General features: G+C 37.6%; 2 protein-coding genes and 1 pseudogene across 9 annotated transcripts in view; 2 read left to right on the forward strand and 1 right to left on the reverse strand.

Moving 5' to 3' along the window:
- IFNE (interferon epsilon) overlaps positions 1-17,669 on the forward strand; it is a 79,771-nt gene that overhangs the window by 54,588 nt on the left and 7,514 nt on the right. For 3 of the 8 annotated variants that reach the window (XR_005656788.1, XR_005656782.1, XM_039880716.1), the window contains 2 exons: positions 12,455-12,494; positions 17,456-17,532. Coding sequence is in view for 2 of the 8 variants with exons in the window: in XM_039880716.1 (XP_039736650.1) it covers positions 12,455-12,494; positions 17,456-17,532 (117 nt within the window). In the remaining 6 variants the exon portion in view is untranslated. The other 5 variants (XR_005656784.1, XM_039880715.1, XR_005656786.1 and 2 more) reach the window with 4 other exon arrangements.
- On the forward strand, positions 556-633 carry LOC120617151 (uncharacterized; annotated as a pseudogene).
- LOC120617127 (interferon omega-2-like) lies at positions 16,497-16,952 on the reverse strand. The gene has a single exon (XM_039880723.1). The coding sequence runs from the start codon at positions 16,950-16,952 to the stop codon at positions 16,497-16,499; it is 456 nt and encodes a 151-aa protein (XP_039736657.1).

The following is a 17,669-nucleotide window of genomic DNA, read 5'->3' on the forward strand; positions in this document are numbered from 1 at the left end:
GGATTAGTTTTTCTACCAGCTATCAGTAAAGACTTGATAGCAATTTTCCTCATTTCTTGGATTGTATGCTTGAAACATTATGGGACAGCAGAAGATGACCAACATGTTGTGAGTGTTCAGTAGCCAGAGTCAACTTAGAGGTATGCAGGGAAGAGATCATAACATGAAAACAGTCCCCTGGGTTTACCTTCAATGCAAGAAGAATCCAGCTTCTTAGAAGTGTGGAAACCTGTTCAATCAAGTTTTTGTCACTGCAGGTGGACATGTGTTCCTCTTTGGAGGGGTGCAGCAAAGTTTGAGTTAAAAAAAAAGGCAAGAGTCCCTTGACCCATAAATTGTATAAAATTGTATAACTTTTCCTACATAAGAGAGATAAGTACACATTGTTTTAGTGAAATTTATTCCAAGTTAAGTTTCAATATAAGGTATAGATCTCTAGGGAGAAATTTAGTTATTTCAAATAACAGAAATTCATTTGGGTTCATGCCAGATGAACAAAGTGGTTATCAATCTGATCAAAACAGTTAATTTGAGAGCATTTAGAATTGAATTCTTAAGACTATACTTTCAGGGATCATTTCTATAGTTTGTTACTAGAATTGAATTCTTAGTAGGTATATTATTCAATACAGAAGACATTTTATACCTACTAAGGTATATTATTCAATACAGAAGGATAAATTAGAAGTTTGAATAGATCAAATATATGTCAATTCTTATATTAATGTATTTTTGCTTTGTTTCTTTGGCATGTGTGGGGGCTACTATGATTAAAGCTTCTGCGACTATACTTGGACATTTCTTTTGGTGGATACACACTGAGGAGTGAACTGGCTTTGTCACAGAGTGTGACAAATTTTATCCTTAGGAGAATATGTAGCTTTCTTTGCATCTTTATTATGTTTTTTATTAAATTACTGGGATGACATTGGTTAATAAAATTATATAGGTTTCAAATACACGGTTCAATAATACATGATATGTATATTGCATTGTGTGTTCACCACTCAAAGTTAAATTTTCTTTTGTCACCATATATTTGACCTCCTTTACCTTTATCTTTTAAAGTATTTATTTCAATGTCAATTCAAAAGCGTCCAATTAAAAACATTCAAAAATTTGAACAAGTATTTCATAAAAGAGAATATTCAAATAATAAACCTTAAAATAAAGTGTTCAACATCGTTGCCATTCATGGGATTCAAATTAAAACCAAAATGACACGCCACATCCCCAGAATGGCTAAAACTAAAAAGATTAAATTAAAAAATTAAAATGACTGACATTCAATTATTGATAATGGGACTGTAAATTTTTTGAACTTTTGAAAAGTGTTTAGCAGTATCTATAAACATGTAAATATACACTCTGTGACAAAGCCAGTTCACTCCTCAGTGTGTATCCACCAAAAGAAATGTCCAAGTATAGTCACAGAAGTTTTAATCATAGTAGCCCCCACACATGCCAAAGAAACAAAGCAAAAATACATTAATATAAGAATTGACATATATTTGATCTATTCAAACTACATATTCATAACAATGAAAATAATGAGCTGCTGATACATGAAACAATATGGATGATTTTACAGACAGAACATTGAGTGAAAAAGCTAGATTAAAAATGTTCCTGAAGAGTCTTTTTCATTTATAGGATGTTCAGAAACTTGCAAAACCAATCTATAGGTGTAGAGGACATAAGAGTGGTTAGGTTAATGGGGAGCGAGGGCAGTCATTAAGAAGGCACAAAGGGAGCCTTGCTTTTTCCCTTAAGAAACCGTATTATCTACGTATTATAATAACTTTGATTCCTCTTGTGTGTCCTAGAACTTTTTAACTGTCTATTATCCCAACACAATATTAAAACTAGAGGGGAAAATAAGCATTGTTGCCTTTTACCTAATTTTTAATTTCTCTTGTTTAAAAAAAGGGATTGATATTATTCAAATGCATTCATTTATTTCTCATTAATTTGGAGTCTTAAAAGTTATGACGTATATTATTTTTTAATAAATATCACAAAAATATTTGCAATTACAGTTTTTTTTTCTTATGTTAAATACTGATGCAAAGATTTTTTTGAATTGTTCTCAGTAGTTGGATCTAAAGCCCATGTTACTAATCACATTATCCACTGAGGAAAATAGCTTAGAAACAATTTGTTCAAAGATTTTCCAAATGTCATTAAACAGCAAATGTATTTATGGAAATCTAGAATAAAATAATGCAAAATAAAGGGGGAAAGGTAAGCTTTAAAATTTTTATGTCAGCCTAATTACCAGTTCTGTATTGTTATTTACTGCCTAATGTGACTGCATCACGCCATTCAATATAATTATTTTCTAAGGGAATTTTGGAAGTTTTTACATCCTGATTTTAATAACTTACCTTTGTCCTCTGGTGTCTCTTTGCCGAGAAGCATATCTGTATGGCTGAGTGCTGCTAAAAAACAAAAGCCTTATCTGTGTTCATTAACAATGAAAGTAACATGGCAGTAGGTTAATTAACCAAATGCACTAGGACATGTGAATACCTAGTTATTTACTTACTATAATATTAGTTACTATAATGCATTTGTTCACACAGAACAAATGCATTATAGTAACTAATATTATTCTGCCCTCTACTGGTTCAAATTGAAATCTGTTTTGATACATCCCAGAAAAATAGCTTTAAAGGTTGACTCTTTATGAAACGGTCTCCTGAAGAAGAAAACAGGCCCAAAATAAATACAACAGTATGGAAAACTTGATGTATATACAGTATCAAATAATTAGAGCAGAAATATTTTGACCCCATTATATTTCAGATTTGTATTATCTAGCCCATTATGTCATTCAAAAACTTTCAAAATTGCAACACCTCGAGTTGATTTTAAGCATTCACAATCAACATTAGAGTTCAACAGTAGCTTCCCATGCCATTTTCTGAGCAGAATTTCTGTTTTGGGAAGAATAATCTATTGTTTATTTAAGTTTGTGTTTCTTGGTAATGAATTTTTTTTTTAGCCTTTTATTTTATTATTAGTTTCAAGTATACAGTACATTGGTTAGATATTTATATAATGAAATGATTCCCCTGATTACTGAATCACCTATCTGGCTTTACACATAGCCATATATTACCGCTGATTTCAAACCATAGAGAGTAACTTTATTCAAAGGCAGAAAAGATGAGAATCCAGATATAAATAAAGCTGATGAAGTCTTAATAGTCTAAGTGCTTCTTATACACTATTTCTTTGTAGGCACAGGATTTTTGCTGCTGTAGCACACACACACACACACACAGAGGCAAATACACCTGAACCCACACACACATATACAGGCACCCATGTATGAATGATACAGAATGGCTTTTCGACCAGCTAACCCACATGTTTCAACCAAGGTTATTTGTTGACATCTGAACAGTCAAGTGGCATCCAGCCATTCTCTCTGCAGGATGTTCACTTGTACTAAGCATTTTCCCACTTAGGGTGAATGTGGCTATAAACACATGTGCTATTTAATGGTGCTCCCTAAACTTCAGCTTGCATGAATGTATTTTCATTTTTCTTTTGTACCTATAACCAAAGGAATAAGTTTAAATAAGAAGTAATATCAAAACAGTATTGATATACAGCAGGGAGATCCCCCAGGTCTATGACTCAAGCACTGCTGTTATGTTATACCTAGTCTTCTTTCCTAGCTCTTGTCCATAAAACCATGTGCAGCCATTTATTGATCCATGTCCACAAACCTGTTACCATAATAGTGGAGCTTTATCATTCTTGGATTAATTTCAGCCAAGGGCCAATCAACAGTTTTGGGAGTATGGACAAGGAGGCTGAGGGAGGAAGGTTCTAATTACTATTGAATGATCTATATTAACAGATGAGAAATACTAATCTTTTGTTGGAGAAATGTTAAGATGTTCCTCTTGCCTAGACTATGACGTGAGTCACATCACGACTCGGAAAAAAAGTTGAGACTGATGGATGGTAGTTCTTTAAATTCTTTAAATTTTTTCTGTAATATATTTGTGGATAGATTTAACAGATTTATACAGGCACTTTGCCAAAGATGACGTAAAAGATAAAGACATGAAAAGATACTCAACATCATTAATCATTAGAGAAATGAAAATTTAAAGCATAATTAAATAGCACTTACAGTCTATGGGAATGACTAAAATTAAAGAGATTATCTGTAACTACTTCTGGAAGAAATGTGGTGTAGCTGGAACTCTCCTCCAATGTTGGTGGGAATGTCAAATAGTACGACTACTTTGGAAAATGATTTGGCAGCTTCCTGAAATATAAAATGTGTTCTTTCAGTATGATTTAGCCATTCCACCCGTAGATATTTACTTAAGAGAAATGAAAGCATATGTCCTCATAAAGATTTATGCACAAGTATTCAGAGCAGCTTTATTTGTGTTACAAAGCCTTGGGGGAAAAAGCTATCAACAAGTGAAATGATAAATTATCATAGATCCGTAAAATAGAATATTATTCACCAATAAAAAGAATCAACTATTGAAATAAGATAAAATATGGATGAATCTTAAAACTTTGAAGCTGAATGGAAGAAGAAAAAGTTCATACTGTATTTTTCCATTAACATAAAATTCTAGGAAATACAGACTTGTCTATAGGAACAGAAAGGGCTGACTGGGAATGGGGAGGTGAGGTTGGAGAGGGACAGAAGAAGGGATTACAAAGGTGAATGAAGAAACTTTTGAGGGTGACAGGTATCTTTGTTATCTTGATTGTGATGGTTTTATGGATATATATATATATATATATATATATACTGATTTATATATTTATGACTTATTAGTTTATGATTTAGGTTTCTATTCACTGCAAGGAGGAGACTTTTGCTACATCTGTACCAGAAGACCTTGTTCAATGTCTCTCTTCCATCGGGCATATTCCAGCAGACCCTCCATGTTATTTTCATCCATGAACGTTCCTTCTGATTGAAATAGAGATTCATGGAGGATTTCTTAGAATCTGGCACAGTAAAGGTAATTTTGGAGCAGGATATTAAATCAGAGAAGTTTCTTTCTGTATGAAGGAAACAAATCACTACCAAGAGGAGCAAAAACATAACTCCACGACCTAGAAGAGTCTGGAGAAAAAAAAATCAAGATGTGCTTTTTATTCATTCATACTACTAAGAAATCTCCTACATTAAAGAAGAAATAGACTTCTAAGATTCAAAACATTACTTGTATATAAAAATATCTTAAAGTTTTTATCAACTGAGAAATATTCACGAGCATTTTTTTATTTCTGTATTGGTGGAAAATTCTGACTACTACTGTTTTAAGTGACAATGCTGTCTGCTCTGCATCTGCCTTTTAGAGAGTCCAGCGAACCATTTTTCCCCATGTTTCTTCCTGGTGATACAAAGACAGTGCTCTTTTTCCAGTTGCAAGTGTATGGAATACTGAGCTACAATAAACATCCCTTGCTTCAATCTTATAGAAATATTGGAAACAATATTTTAAAATCAATTTTAAACATTTAGCTAATTTTTAAAGTACACAGTAAGAGATATGTAGGTTTCAGAAAACAAAAGTCAAATGATCCCATTTCTACCCTTGATAGCCTTATATCCTAAACTTTAAGGTTGATTAGATATCAATTTTTAACACTGTGATCATTCTTATTCCTTAGCTTGCTTTTTCACTGAAGAAAACATAATTACATAAACACCCTTGAATGCTGGTGAGTATTGATCTACATCATTTAATTTAATGTAGCTGCACAATAGAATAAGAAAGAATCATAGTTTACTTAACTATGCACCTGTATTGGCACATTAAGTTGACTTCAGTTAACTTTCATATAGATGATGCTACACAATGAACAAATCTGGGTATTCTTCTAGTATTTCTGTAAGATAGACACCTACTCCTATATTTGCTGGGTCTATGGTTTAGAATTTTTGGTAGCTGTAACTAAGCTATTTCCAGTAATATTTGAAATTTTTACACTTTACCAGTTCTGTGCAATTGTGAACAGAGTTGGTAAATGGTGTGGAGTCAGAACATCTGGGTTCCAAATGAGGCTATGACCTTGCTATCACCAAGTAATCTTGTTATTGTTCTTGATCAGCTTTTTCACTTTTGAAACAAATTGAAAAAAATTTCATTTGTTTGCGAAACCCATGATCACTAGGGAGGCTGATTATTTGGCATATGTATATTATTCATTCAGTTATTTCTGCTTCTATAAATAGTCTCTTTATATTCTTTTGCTCAGATTTTATTGGATTCTTAAACTTTCTTGAGTTTTTTCTATATTGAAAATGTTAATACTCTATTATAAGTTATAAGGTTTTATAACCTCATATAATATAAATTTTATGATTTTTTTTTTTTTTGCCGGCCAGACCTTAAAAAATTAATGTATTAAAATGTGTTCTATTCCTTTAGGGTCTTTGAATCTCAATTTTCTCATAGCTTTGCATCTGTTAACAGAACGGGCTGATGTAGATTTTTTCATTAACCTCATTTTATAGGGAAGAAAATGGAGCCACAGAGAGATTTAATAACTTCTTCCAGGTCATAGCCTCATTCGGAACCCAGATGTTCTGACTCCACACCATTTACCAACTCTGTCCACAAAACCAGAGAAATTGCTAAGAATCTAAGCATCCTTTCTCTAGGACAATTTTAAATAGATAGATAGATAGATAGATAGATAGATAGATAGATAGATAGATAAAGTTTTTCTCCTCAATTCCCATTTGTCCCAGTAATAACAGGCATTATTCCCTTGTGACAAACATCTTACAATACAATTAATATGGTCAACACTTTCCTTATACCCATTACAATCCAGTGTTGTCATCCTGAGGATATTTTCTTCTAAGTTTGACCAGCAATGTTTTCTAAAAATTAAATTTGGGTGATGTATACATGTTGTGGTTTTTTTCCCCGGCTTTATTGAAATATAATAGACAATTAGTTGCTCGTATTTACATTATATAATTCAGTGAGTTTTTTTTTTCAATTATAATTGGCATATAATAATATATTAGTTTCAGTTGTACAGCATAGCGATTAGGGATCTATGTAACTCACAAAGTGATCACCCCACTAAATCTAGTACCCTTCTTCCCCCTTACATGTTTATTACAACATTGTTAACTATTTTCTTTATGCTACATTTTTATCTCCATGTCTATTTTGTAACTATCCATTTGTACTTCTTAATCCCTTTGCCCTTTTTCGCCATCCCGCCAACCCCCTCCCATCTAGTAGCCCTCAAAATAGTCTCTGTATCTATGAGTTTATTTCCGTTTTTGTTGTTATTGTTGTTTATTTTGTTTTTTAGATTCCACACGTATGTGGAATCAAGCAATATTTGTCTTTCTCTATCTGACATTTCATTCAGCACAGTACCCTCTAGGTCCATCAAGGCAATATCTATTTCCATCCCCTTTCTGTTAGTCTGTGTGTGTCTTTTAATCTGCAGTGAATCTCTTGAGGACAGCATATGTAGGGGTCTTGTTTTCTTATCCATTCCGCCACCCTATCTTTTAGTTGGAGCACTTAATTCTTTTCCATTTAAGGTACTTGTGGATAGGAATGTTGTTATTCATTACCATTCTTTAGTCCTGTTTTTTGATACATGTTTTTTTCTTCTTAAAGTAGTCCCTCCAACATTTCCTGTAATACTGGCTTAGTGTTGATAAATTTCTTTAGCTTATTTTTGTCTGGGAAGCTCTTTATCTGTCCTTTGACTCTAAACGATAGCTTTCCGGGATAAAGTATTCTCAGATGTAGATCCTGGGTTTTCATCATGTTGAATATTTTGTGCCTAGCCCTTCTGTCCTGCATGGTTTCTTTTGAGAAATCAGCTGCCAGTTTTATGGGTGCTCCCTTGTAGATAACGTGCTGCTTTTAAGATTCTCTCTTTCTATTTAACCTTATGGCATTTTAATTATAATGTGTCTTGGTGTGGGCCTCTTTGGGTTCATCCTTTTTGGGACTCTGAGCTTCTTGTGATTGTATGTCTATTTCCTTTACCAGGTTAGGGAAGTTTTCCATCATTATTTCTTCAAATAGCTCTTCAACTTCTTGTTTTCTTTCAGGTACCCCTATGGCATGGATATTTTTACATTTAATAGTGTCCCATAGGCTCCTTAAATTATTATTATATTCTTGGCTTCTTTTTTCTTGTTGTTCTGATTGAGTGTCCTTGGCTTCCCCATCCTCTATATCAGTGGTTCTATCCTCTTCTTTATGCACTCTGTTGATTCCCTCTAATATACTTTTCATCTCAGATAATGTGTTCTTTATTTGACTGGTTCCCTTTTATAATTTCCATTTCCATTTTTATGTTTTTTATCTCTGTTCTCACTGAGTTCATCTACACTTTCCCTAAGTTCATTGAGCATTTTTATAACCAATGTTTTGAAATCTGCATCTGTTAGATTGCTTTACTCCATTATTCCTGGATCTCTGTTCTATTCTCTTATATGGTTTCTGCTTCTTTGTCTTCCCATTTTGGCTGCCTTTCCATGTCTGTTTCTATGGACTAAGCAAAGCTCCTAAGTCTCCTGGTCTTATTAGCATGGCCTTGTGTAGTAGATTTCCAGTGGCAGTCTTGAGAGGGGTTCAGTTGCAGGCCAAATTTAGCCCAAGCTGGTGCCCCTCTGAGGCTACCTGTTAAGATTCAGCAAGCAATTCTGTGTTTATAGTTGCCTCAAGAAACTGAGGTCAGCTGCCACCAGTGTAAGTCTTGGAGTTGGCTCAGCAAAGAGCACCAAACTCGACGAGGACACAACTGGATGTGGCTTGGGTGGGGCCAGCAAGTTGGGGGAGGCAGAGTTTCAGGGAATCCTCTGGGCAGAGCAACCTCTGTTATCCAGTTTGATATTGTCTCAGCTATAGTGGCACTGCCTCTACACTGGGAGAGGGGAGAGCACAACAGAGGAACAATGGATTCCACCAACACTTCTGCCTGGAAGAGAACCTCGCCTCTGGCCCTCGCTCTGACAACTCAGTGTTCCCCTGTAAGTCCCTGGTTACTCCCGAGCAGTCCACCCAGTGCTCGTGCTCAGAGCGAGCAGGTCTGTCACCGCGAAAGTCCATCCCACTCAGCCACTGGGGACCGGGCAGCCTCACAACTACACCCCCTCCTACCTACTACCATTGTGGGGTGATTTCTTATTTCTCTCCCTAGTTATAGTGCTTCTGTTCATCTATATCCCAGGTGACTTTGCTTGCTGTTTGCTCATGTTTCTGTCACAACTTTGATTTTGATGCAAAAGGGATAAACAAAACCTCTATCATCTACGCTATATTTTCCCTTCCTTCTCTTCTTATCAGTTTTTGAAGGGAAGTACATTTCAAGTGCACATCCTTTCACTCTCTCTCCAGTTCTTAGACTCCACTAAAATCACCTGAATGCATAGCAGACAATCTTCTGAGCAATACTGGAAAGTGGTATCTTACAGAGATTAAAGCCTACAAATGTTTCATAATTTTTCATTTTCATAAAATCCTGAAATCCTTTCACTCACACTGCTCAGCTATACTGGCCCCCTGGGCTAAGTGGGTGATTATGTGGAAAGGACAGTACAAATCATCAAGTCACTGATCATACATCTTAACATATTTGGCACTAATCTAAACAGAATTTGCTATTCCATGAGCCAGGAAACCAGGTGTTATTTCTTCCACATTGCTCAGGAAGCTCGTTCGCATGCCCTTAGCAGCCCAATGCCCGCTTCCATGCCTTGCACTCTACATGTTGTATTTTATGAAGTGTTTATTTTGAGCCTTTACTGAATTTCCAATCTCAGGCTCTGATTGCCTCCTCCAACAGGCAGCCATCCTGCAACTTGCCTTAAAATGTGGCTGGAGGTAGAGAACCAGAGTGTAGCAGCCCACTGTGATCTTCCACAGGATAGACCAGTAGACCTTCAACTTGGCTAGTCAATACTTTTGAAACTTAAATGTAACAAACTTTAAATCTATTTAATCTGCAACCAAGAGTCCCCATGTGCTAGAATTTACTGTTTCTTCCATTTCAAATTCTTGAGCTGCTGCTGGCTCTTACAGCTTTTTCATAGTTCTTGTTGCTTTGTTAATTGAGCAAATGAGCATCATGTGACTGGTGCAGTCTCTTGGAATTAGGACTTAAAGCACTTAAACACAGTTGCAATAAGCTCCTAGATTCTTTCCCAGCTTGTGTGGTGTACATGTGTGGGCACTGTTGGTACTGCAGCTCCCTTTATTTACTGCATTTCTGTTCCTGGCTGGACATCAGGGGCATCTTAACCTCTGAGGAGGGTGTCACAGAAGAGGAAAGTCCAAGTGGGGCCACATTTAAACTCTCATACCTACAACCCCCAAAACTCAGCTGCCTCTCCTTGACACTGCCATCTAGTCTACATAAGCTCATGTGCACCATAGCCTCGACCCTGTCTCCTCTCATCTTCTCTCCCAGGTGACCACGTGTCTTAGATGGCTAAAGTCCAGAGCCTGGGCAAGACCTGTGCATGGTGGGCCAGCAGGCCAGAGCAGCAGCAGCTCACTCATCTCCAGCTCTGTTTTGCCAGCCCCACGTCTCAGTTCTCTACTACTTTGGAACATACAAGTTAATAACTTCTGGATATTAAACAGGGTATAACTACAGAGATTTTCAGGTTGAGATGACAGTAGAGAACTAGCTAGAGGAAGTTTTCACATTTTGATGATAAACTAGTTGTGAGATTGTTTGCTTTATTAATATAATTATAACCTTTAATTATTGCTATTCTTATTTTACTATGGATACTTTAAAAGTCGAGGTAGCTAAGGTTAAGAATTCCTTTTTATTTTTCAAAAATAGTGCTGGCTTTTTTCCTGTTTAACTTTACAGTTGTTCTAAGGTCCCAGCATAGGCTTCATGAAAATCATACACATTTTTGGAAACCAAAATGACTATTCATAGCAATCAATGAGACATTTAAAAAAACAAATAGAAGAAACAAGTTCAATCTTTCTCCCAAAGCAGACCAAATTAAATATTAAACTACATGTAGAAAAATCACATTAGCCATGAAAAAACAAGTATGGAAAAGAAAAACTTTAGTGACTGCATCAATTCAGACTTAAAAATATTGACAAAACTCCATAATATGAAACTCAGGGAATCTTCCATACCTCACAGTACAGGATTTGTCATTGATCTATCCATTGGGCCAGGTAGTATACATCTATGTGTGTAATTTTAATTTTTGTTCATTGAAAATGACTAGGAGGAGGCTTATGTCCTCCTAGCTCTATGTCCTAAGGAGTGCTTGGAGAAATATACAAAAAACTGTCCAGCTCTTTCTGCACAGGTCAAATTAAAAACAAGCATCCATCAAAAGATTACGACTCTACTGTATAGAAAATGTTTATGTCAGTGATTAGAAATTATAAGTAATATAAGTGACCAACATGAGACTAGAGTAAATGAAGTAACAGATAAAAGAAAATGAATCTTGATTGTAAAATTTGATGGCATAAAGAACTGCAATTAGCAAGTAAATGGCTTACCATTGAAATTCACTACAGAGTGATATTAATTAGAACAATGAGAACTCACTTTTTAGCCAAACAAGCGATGCATGATAACAAATATCTAAATAAGAAAGAGTTAAATAAGTCAAACATTGAAAATGTTCTTATGTCTTGTGCCAATTCAGCTGTTCTATGAAAATGATTCTGAGAAAATAGGAGCAAAACTGTGCAGGGGCCATGGTAACCCACATTCTCCTCTAGGCACCTTCTGTTTCACTCCTCCACTCCACAAACAAGCTTACAAACCTAGTTTTCATACACAGTGTTTCAAATTCTTGTTCTTGTGTTTCCTCTTCAACCCAGTCCCATCTGGTTTCTGTCCCATTCATCCTACTAAACCAAATCTTCCTAAGGACACCAACCGTGTCTGTTTCCAGGTCCACTGGGGAGTTCGTCTGCACCAGCTCTACAAGCTCCACTGTGTCTTTGGATCACACTTCTTCCCTTCAGTAGTATCACCCCACCCTTCCTTGTTCATCCTCTATCTCACTTGCCCCCACCTCCCCTGTAGAGAGCCAGATCTGAGCCAGACCTGTGGCATTGGCAAAGCCATGCTTGATTGTGTTATAATCTGCCAAGGACAGAGAAGCAAAATAGTGAACAGACAGCTGCTTCTAGTTTAGCATAGATAACCGGGTACCGACAGGCCTTAAGAAATTATTTCTGCCAGCAAGTTTCAAGTCCTGGAAGAAGACTCCCACTCCTTCCTCGACCTTCAAAAGTCACACTGAGCTTGCCTCAGAGTCACTGTAACTCCATCTGTGTCCCTGGTGGTCTAGTGGTTAGGATTCAGTGCTCTCACCGCCACGGCCAGTGACATGGGGTCTGAGTACGGGGGAACTCCACCCTCCCATTGAGGGGAGGGCTCTATTCATTGTAAATTTCATTCATCCAACCAGGCAGAAGGATGCTCCTGGGGGACACGTCCAACACTTAAAGGTAAGTGTAAGGTGAGGAGTGGATTGGTTTCACTGGGTATAAAACATGGGAAATTCTGGATCCCAAGAGAGGATCTTTATATACAGATGCTTAAAGTTATGCTTAGAGCTAGAAGCTGTAAAGTAAAAGGAGAGCAATTAACAGAATTTTTACATTTTGTGCAAGAAACTTGTCCTTGGTTTCCACAGGAGGGAACTGTGAATAGTCAGACTTTGGAAAAAATAGGAAAGCAATTACGGGGATGTTTCCTTGGAAGGGCCTGATAAGATCCCTATTTTCGCATTTTTTTCTATGGTTTCTAATAAGAGATTGTCTTGATACCACCCGAGAGGGTTAGAGACTCCCGGGAGGAGGTGGTGAAGAGCTGGTTGCAGCACTGCGAAGGACTTTGGAGGGATATGAGGACCTTCTTACTCCTTCACCACCTTCTGCTCCTCCACCACCATTGCCTCCTGAGTATGAGCAAGAAATAGAGAGGGAGGCTCGCAGAGATCAGCAGGCTAGAAGAGGAAAGGATAGTCAGGAATGGACTTTAACCAGCTGAGTCAACACCCCCAGGGAAGCTACAAATACTGATGATGGGAAAATATGAGTATGTGCATGACCTCTGATGTATATTTGTGTTATATGTAATATGGTGGTTCAGTTAAGAATTCTAATTATGATAGGAAGGAAAATGTATATTTTTGGTAACAGAGAGTATGAAGTATATAGATTTATTCTGAAGGAAATTAAAGGAAAGGTGTTTGTCTTAAAGTTGGTTATTTCTGAATGAGTGAAAAGAAGCAAACTGAAGGAATGAGGAAAGTAGTAGAGGTTTGTGAAGAGAAATCCTGAGAGGAAATTTTACGCGATTAAGCTAAAAAAGATTGGAAATTTAAATGTCAAAAGTAAGCTAATGCAAAATTAAGGTTGTGTTTTAATGTTTCTTAGACTATTAGTTAGCTACTGATGTTATGGAAAAGTTTTCTGGGTAGAAAAGAATTCTGTGATTAATCAAAGTAATTTCTGCATTTTATGTTGCCTCAACCAGTTTTCTGAGGCTTTTAGAGAATATACTAACATTAGCCCAAAGTCTGAGGGCCAGACACTCCTAGCTATACATTTCATAACTTGTTCTGTGGCCCATATTCAAAGGAAGCTCCAAAAGTTGGGGCCTAAACCCCACCCCTGCAGGCTGCCTTGATGCCAGAGGTCTTTAGGGTGTCCAATAACTGGGACTGGGCAGAGAAGGAAGCAAAGTACAAAAAGGGCGCAAATTTTAGCAGCTACAATACAGGTACCATCTTGAAGTGATCCTAGGCAATAAAAACCTTTCAGGCCTAGAGGGCCTTGATCTTAGTTGGCCATGAATGGCATTGTCAGGTCTGAGGCATAATCAACGTGCAAACTGCAGAAGGAAGAGCACTGGAAGAGCGAGTGTCCATCCAGCCCTGGACCTCATAAGCCCTCGTCCCACATAGTAAGCCTCTCATGAAGGGGCTGCTCTCTCCTCCAACAATGGAGGCCCAAGCGCTTACAAGCTCCAGTCCTAAAGGAATCCACCACAATCACAACAGTGAACCTCAGATCACCCTGACATGGCAAGAAGGAAAAACTGAATTTTTACTAGATACTAGAGCTACCTATTCTGTACTGACCCATCTCATGGGCCTCTCTCCAATGCTAACTGCACAGTGACAGGAAAAAATAGTCAGCCCTCAAGGCAAACAGAAAGGGTTCTACCAAGTTTTTTTAAGTTCTCAGCTGATGTCAACTTACAAGGAATCGACAGCTGGGTACATTTATCTTGAATTAAACCAGTTTCTTATCAGTCCTCACAGGTTCCTCCAGAAAATAAACCAGAAAGTGCAACCTATTCCTGTGAATCCCTGGAAGATCTTAAGCTCTTATTCTGGAAACTAGATAAGTCCACATGTCCCAGAGAATCAGGGAACTTTTGTGTACCTTGAATTAACTGCCATGAAAAAGCAACTTCATTGTCAGTTATCTCTGCTATTAACTTTGACTTGTCTCTTCTATCTTTTTTGCTAAGTTTCCATCTTCTAGGTTATAAGGCTTCCTACTACTTCTACATGTTGGAATGATCTCATGTTGCCTGCCTCCGGGGCCCTTAAAATAGGCTTTCAGAGATTTTTATTCCCAGTAGGCAGGGACTACAGCCCTATCTCAGCTTTGAAGAAGACAGACCTTCCTTCCTCAACATCCCCTTAAGATTAAGGGAATAAAATCTCTGAAGGGAAATAATGTAGGGAGGAAGCATGAAAATTGAGGTGTTGGGGCACATTCGGAGACTGCAGTGCCTCTGAATGGGATTGGAATAAAGTTAAATTACATTTACAAGGGATATGGACTGACAATAATGCCAGTCTTGATGTGGCTGATCTTCATAAACATGTTCTTGACATCCAAAACAGTAAAGACACTATTGTGGATCCTGCAAAATTGGCTGAGGAAAGTTTAGATTATTTGAAAGGCTTTAACCCCTACAATTTTCTGAAACATACTGCCTGGTACTTAGTCTGCTAATTTTGCTGATAATTTTTTTTGTGTGTATTCTCAGTTGAGTGCTGAGTCCTCCAGAGACCGTTACGAGAACTCCAAGTGAGCAAACTTCATCTGCGCTTAAAAAATACAAAAGGGGGAGATGTAGAGAGTCGGATCTGAGCCGGACCTGCGGCTGAAGCATTGGCAAAGCCATGCTTGACTTGTTATAATCTGCCAAGGACAGAGAAGCAAAACAGTGAACAGACAGCTGCTTCTAGTTTAGCATAGATAACCAGGTACAGACAGGCCTTGGGAAATTATTGCTGCCAGCAAGTTTGAAGTCCTGAGAAGAAGACTCCCACTCCCTCCTTGACCTTCAAAAGTATATAATAAACATACTGAGCTTGCCTTGGGGTCATTGTATCTGAGCAGAGTTTAGTGTCCCACCTGGCCTCACCTTTTGTGTATACTGTCTCTGTGTTTTTCTCCACCTTTCCATTGCCCCCTCTCAGGTATATTAACCATCTAACCAAGCAGGTCACGGCATGTCCAACCCTTAAATGCTGAAGGTCTGCAGGATAATGTTTAAGTCCTTTCCTTATTGTCCACCCTCTGAGTGACCACATCCATTCTGATGCCCTAATTACCAGATATGCAATAAGGCATTCCCAGTTAATACCTCCCCATGGCAGTTTTGTTCATCGTATACCCATATGCCCAACTGCCAATAAGAAAGTTGCATGAACTTGTCTTCCAGAATCCTTAGAAAGAACAGATGATATTATTTTTCTTTTCAGCCTCCTTCGTACCTAAAATTTCTGGCATGTTTCTTCTTCATTCCTTTCTTTTCTTTCTCTTCGTGGTGTTTAATATAATTGAAATTAGCATTATTACTGTTTTTGTCTCCTTTTCTGTGACACAAAGTTCAACACATCAGGAACTATCTATATTTATTTACCTGGATTTCTTGAGCATGGTTACACAGTTTGAAATTAGATGCTCAGCTTCTACATGTCATCTGAATGGAATGAATGAGTAAAGATATTTTGCTACTCATTCTTCACTATCAGCTACAAAACGAGGGTTTAGATTTTGATTTTATAAATAAATTCAAGAAGTTTTTAGATAGAAATTTAATAAATAAAGCAAAAACAAACATAGAAAGGTAAACGTGTAAATTTTAATACAATGTAAAGATGAACATGTAATTACATTGATTTTTAAATATTACAAATATGATCGATACAGGAAGGAGTGGAATAAATTAACAATAAATAAATAAACACAAATAATTAATTAGTTAATTAATTAATTAAAAGCAATCAAGCATCAAGGCAGCTACCTCTTAGGGACTGATGCCGCAGAAACTGAATTTATAACATAGTCTTGCTTAATACTCTGACAAAAGATTTGCTGAATTAACTTCAGTAATTTCTATGACTAAAGCAGAAAGACCCTTTGGAAATGACCGATGACATATGTGCAAGTATGATATAGCACAACCAACAATGAGAATCATTTCAAGGTGACCCCAGGTCTCCATCCTGATTTCATAACCTTTTTAGTAAGTTTGTTGATAAAGAGAAGGATTTCCTTAATTTCCACTCTGACAACCTCCCAGGCACAGTCACCGTATTGCTTCTCTTTGAGGTAGAGATGGATGCCCTGGAAGTACCTCTTCACGGCCAGTGTAGGGTCCTCCATTCTCAGGGCAGATTCTACTTCTTTCCTCTCTGGCACCAAACAGATGCCCAGGTCTTCCAGCTGCCGATGGAGTCCAGTGAGGAGCCCGTGCTGCAAGGTCGTGTTCCAGGCAGCAGAGGAGTGCTCTGTGCAGAAGACGTCGGTCTCCTGGAGCATCTTGTGGAGGACAGAGATGGCCTGGGCCTCCTGAACCTGGCTGCCATCCACCATCTCCCAGGGGAATCTGAAGTTCTTTGTGTCTTTCCAACAACTAAAAGAGCTCTGCATTTGGTGCAGAATCTCAATGTTCTCCTTGCTGACCCGGACATGGTCCTGAGACAGGTCACAGCTCAGAGACCCACCAGGACTATAGCTGAACACCAGCAGGGCAGCAAGTAGAGAGAGCAGAGGGGCACGGGGAATCGGGGGTGCTGCTGGCCTGGCTGAGCTGCAAGTCTGGGAAGCCTTGGACTCTAGGTTCTCGAGGACATTCCATGTAAACATGGCCATTAAATAGAGAACACAATAATTTTCATTTGTAAACATTTCTCTATACTTTTGTTTCCTTTTTTTGTTTGTTTTCATTTATGTGTTCTCTGTGGGGTCGAAGAAGATGTCATCAATCTACACTATTAATTTTGCAATAGAAATCTAATTTTCCCAAGAAACTTCAGATGTATCACGCCAAGTGAATACATATCAATCAAATGAGAAAAGTTTTTGTCCTAAAGTCAAAAGTGTGTGTAGGTATGTAATTACACACACACATGCACTGCCCTTTCTTTCCACAGTGTGTAACCGGTCTGCATTGCTGCTCATCCGTGCCAATACTTCAGCAGGAATCCTGGTTCTCTTCTGGGGCATGTAGGTATGGAGATGCTAATCCTGAGACCATTTTATTTTCCTAGCACCACCTGACTCACGAGGGAGATGCCCCTTCTAGAAACCCTTTTCCTCTGGAGTGATGAAGTGTCTTCAAGCCAAACTCTCCTGGACTCATTCCCT

The sequence above is a fragment of the Pteropus medius genome, unplaced genomic scaffold, assembly GCF_902729225.1.
Source record: "Pteropus medius unplaced genomic scaffold, Ma_sr-lr_union100, whole genome shotgun sequence".
Lineage (NCBI taxonomy): Eukaryota > Metazoa > Chordata > Mammalia > Chiroptera > Pteropodidae > Pteropus > Pteropus medius.

Bases quoted from the DNA above. Each gene is read 5' to 3' on its own strand.
- LOC120617127 (XM_039880723.1), bottom strand. From the start codon at position 16,952: ATGCAGAGCTCTTTTAGTTGTTGGAAAGACACAAAGAACTTCAGATTC.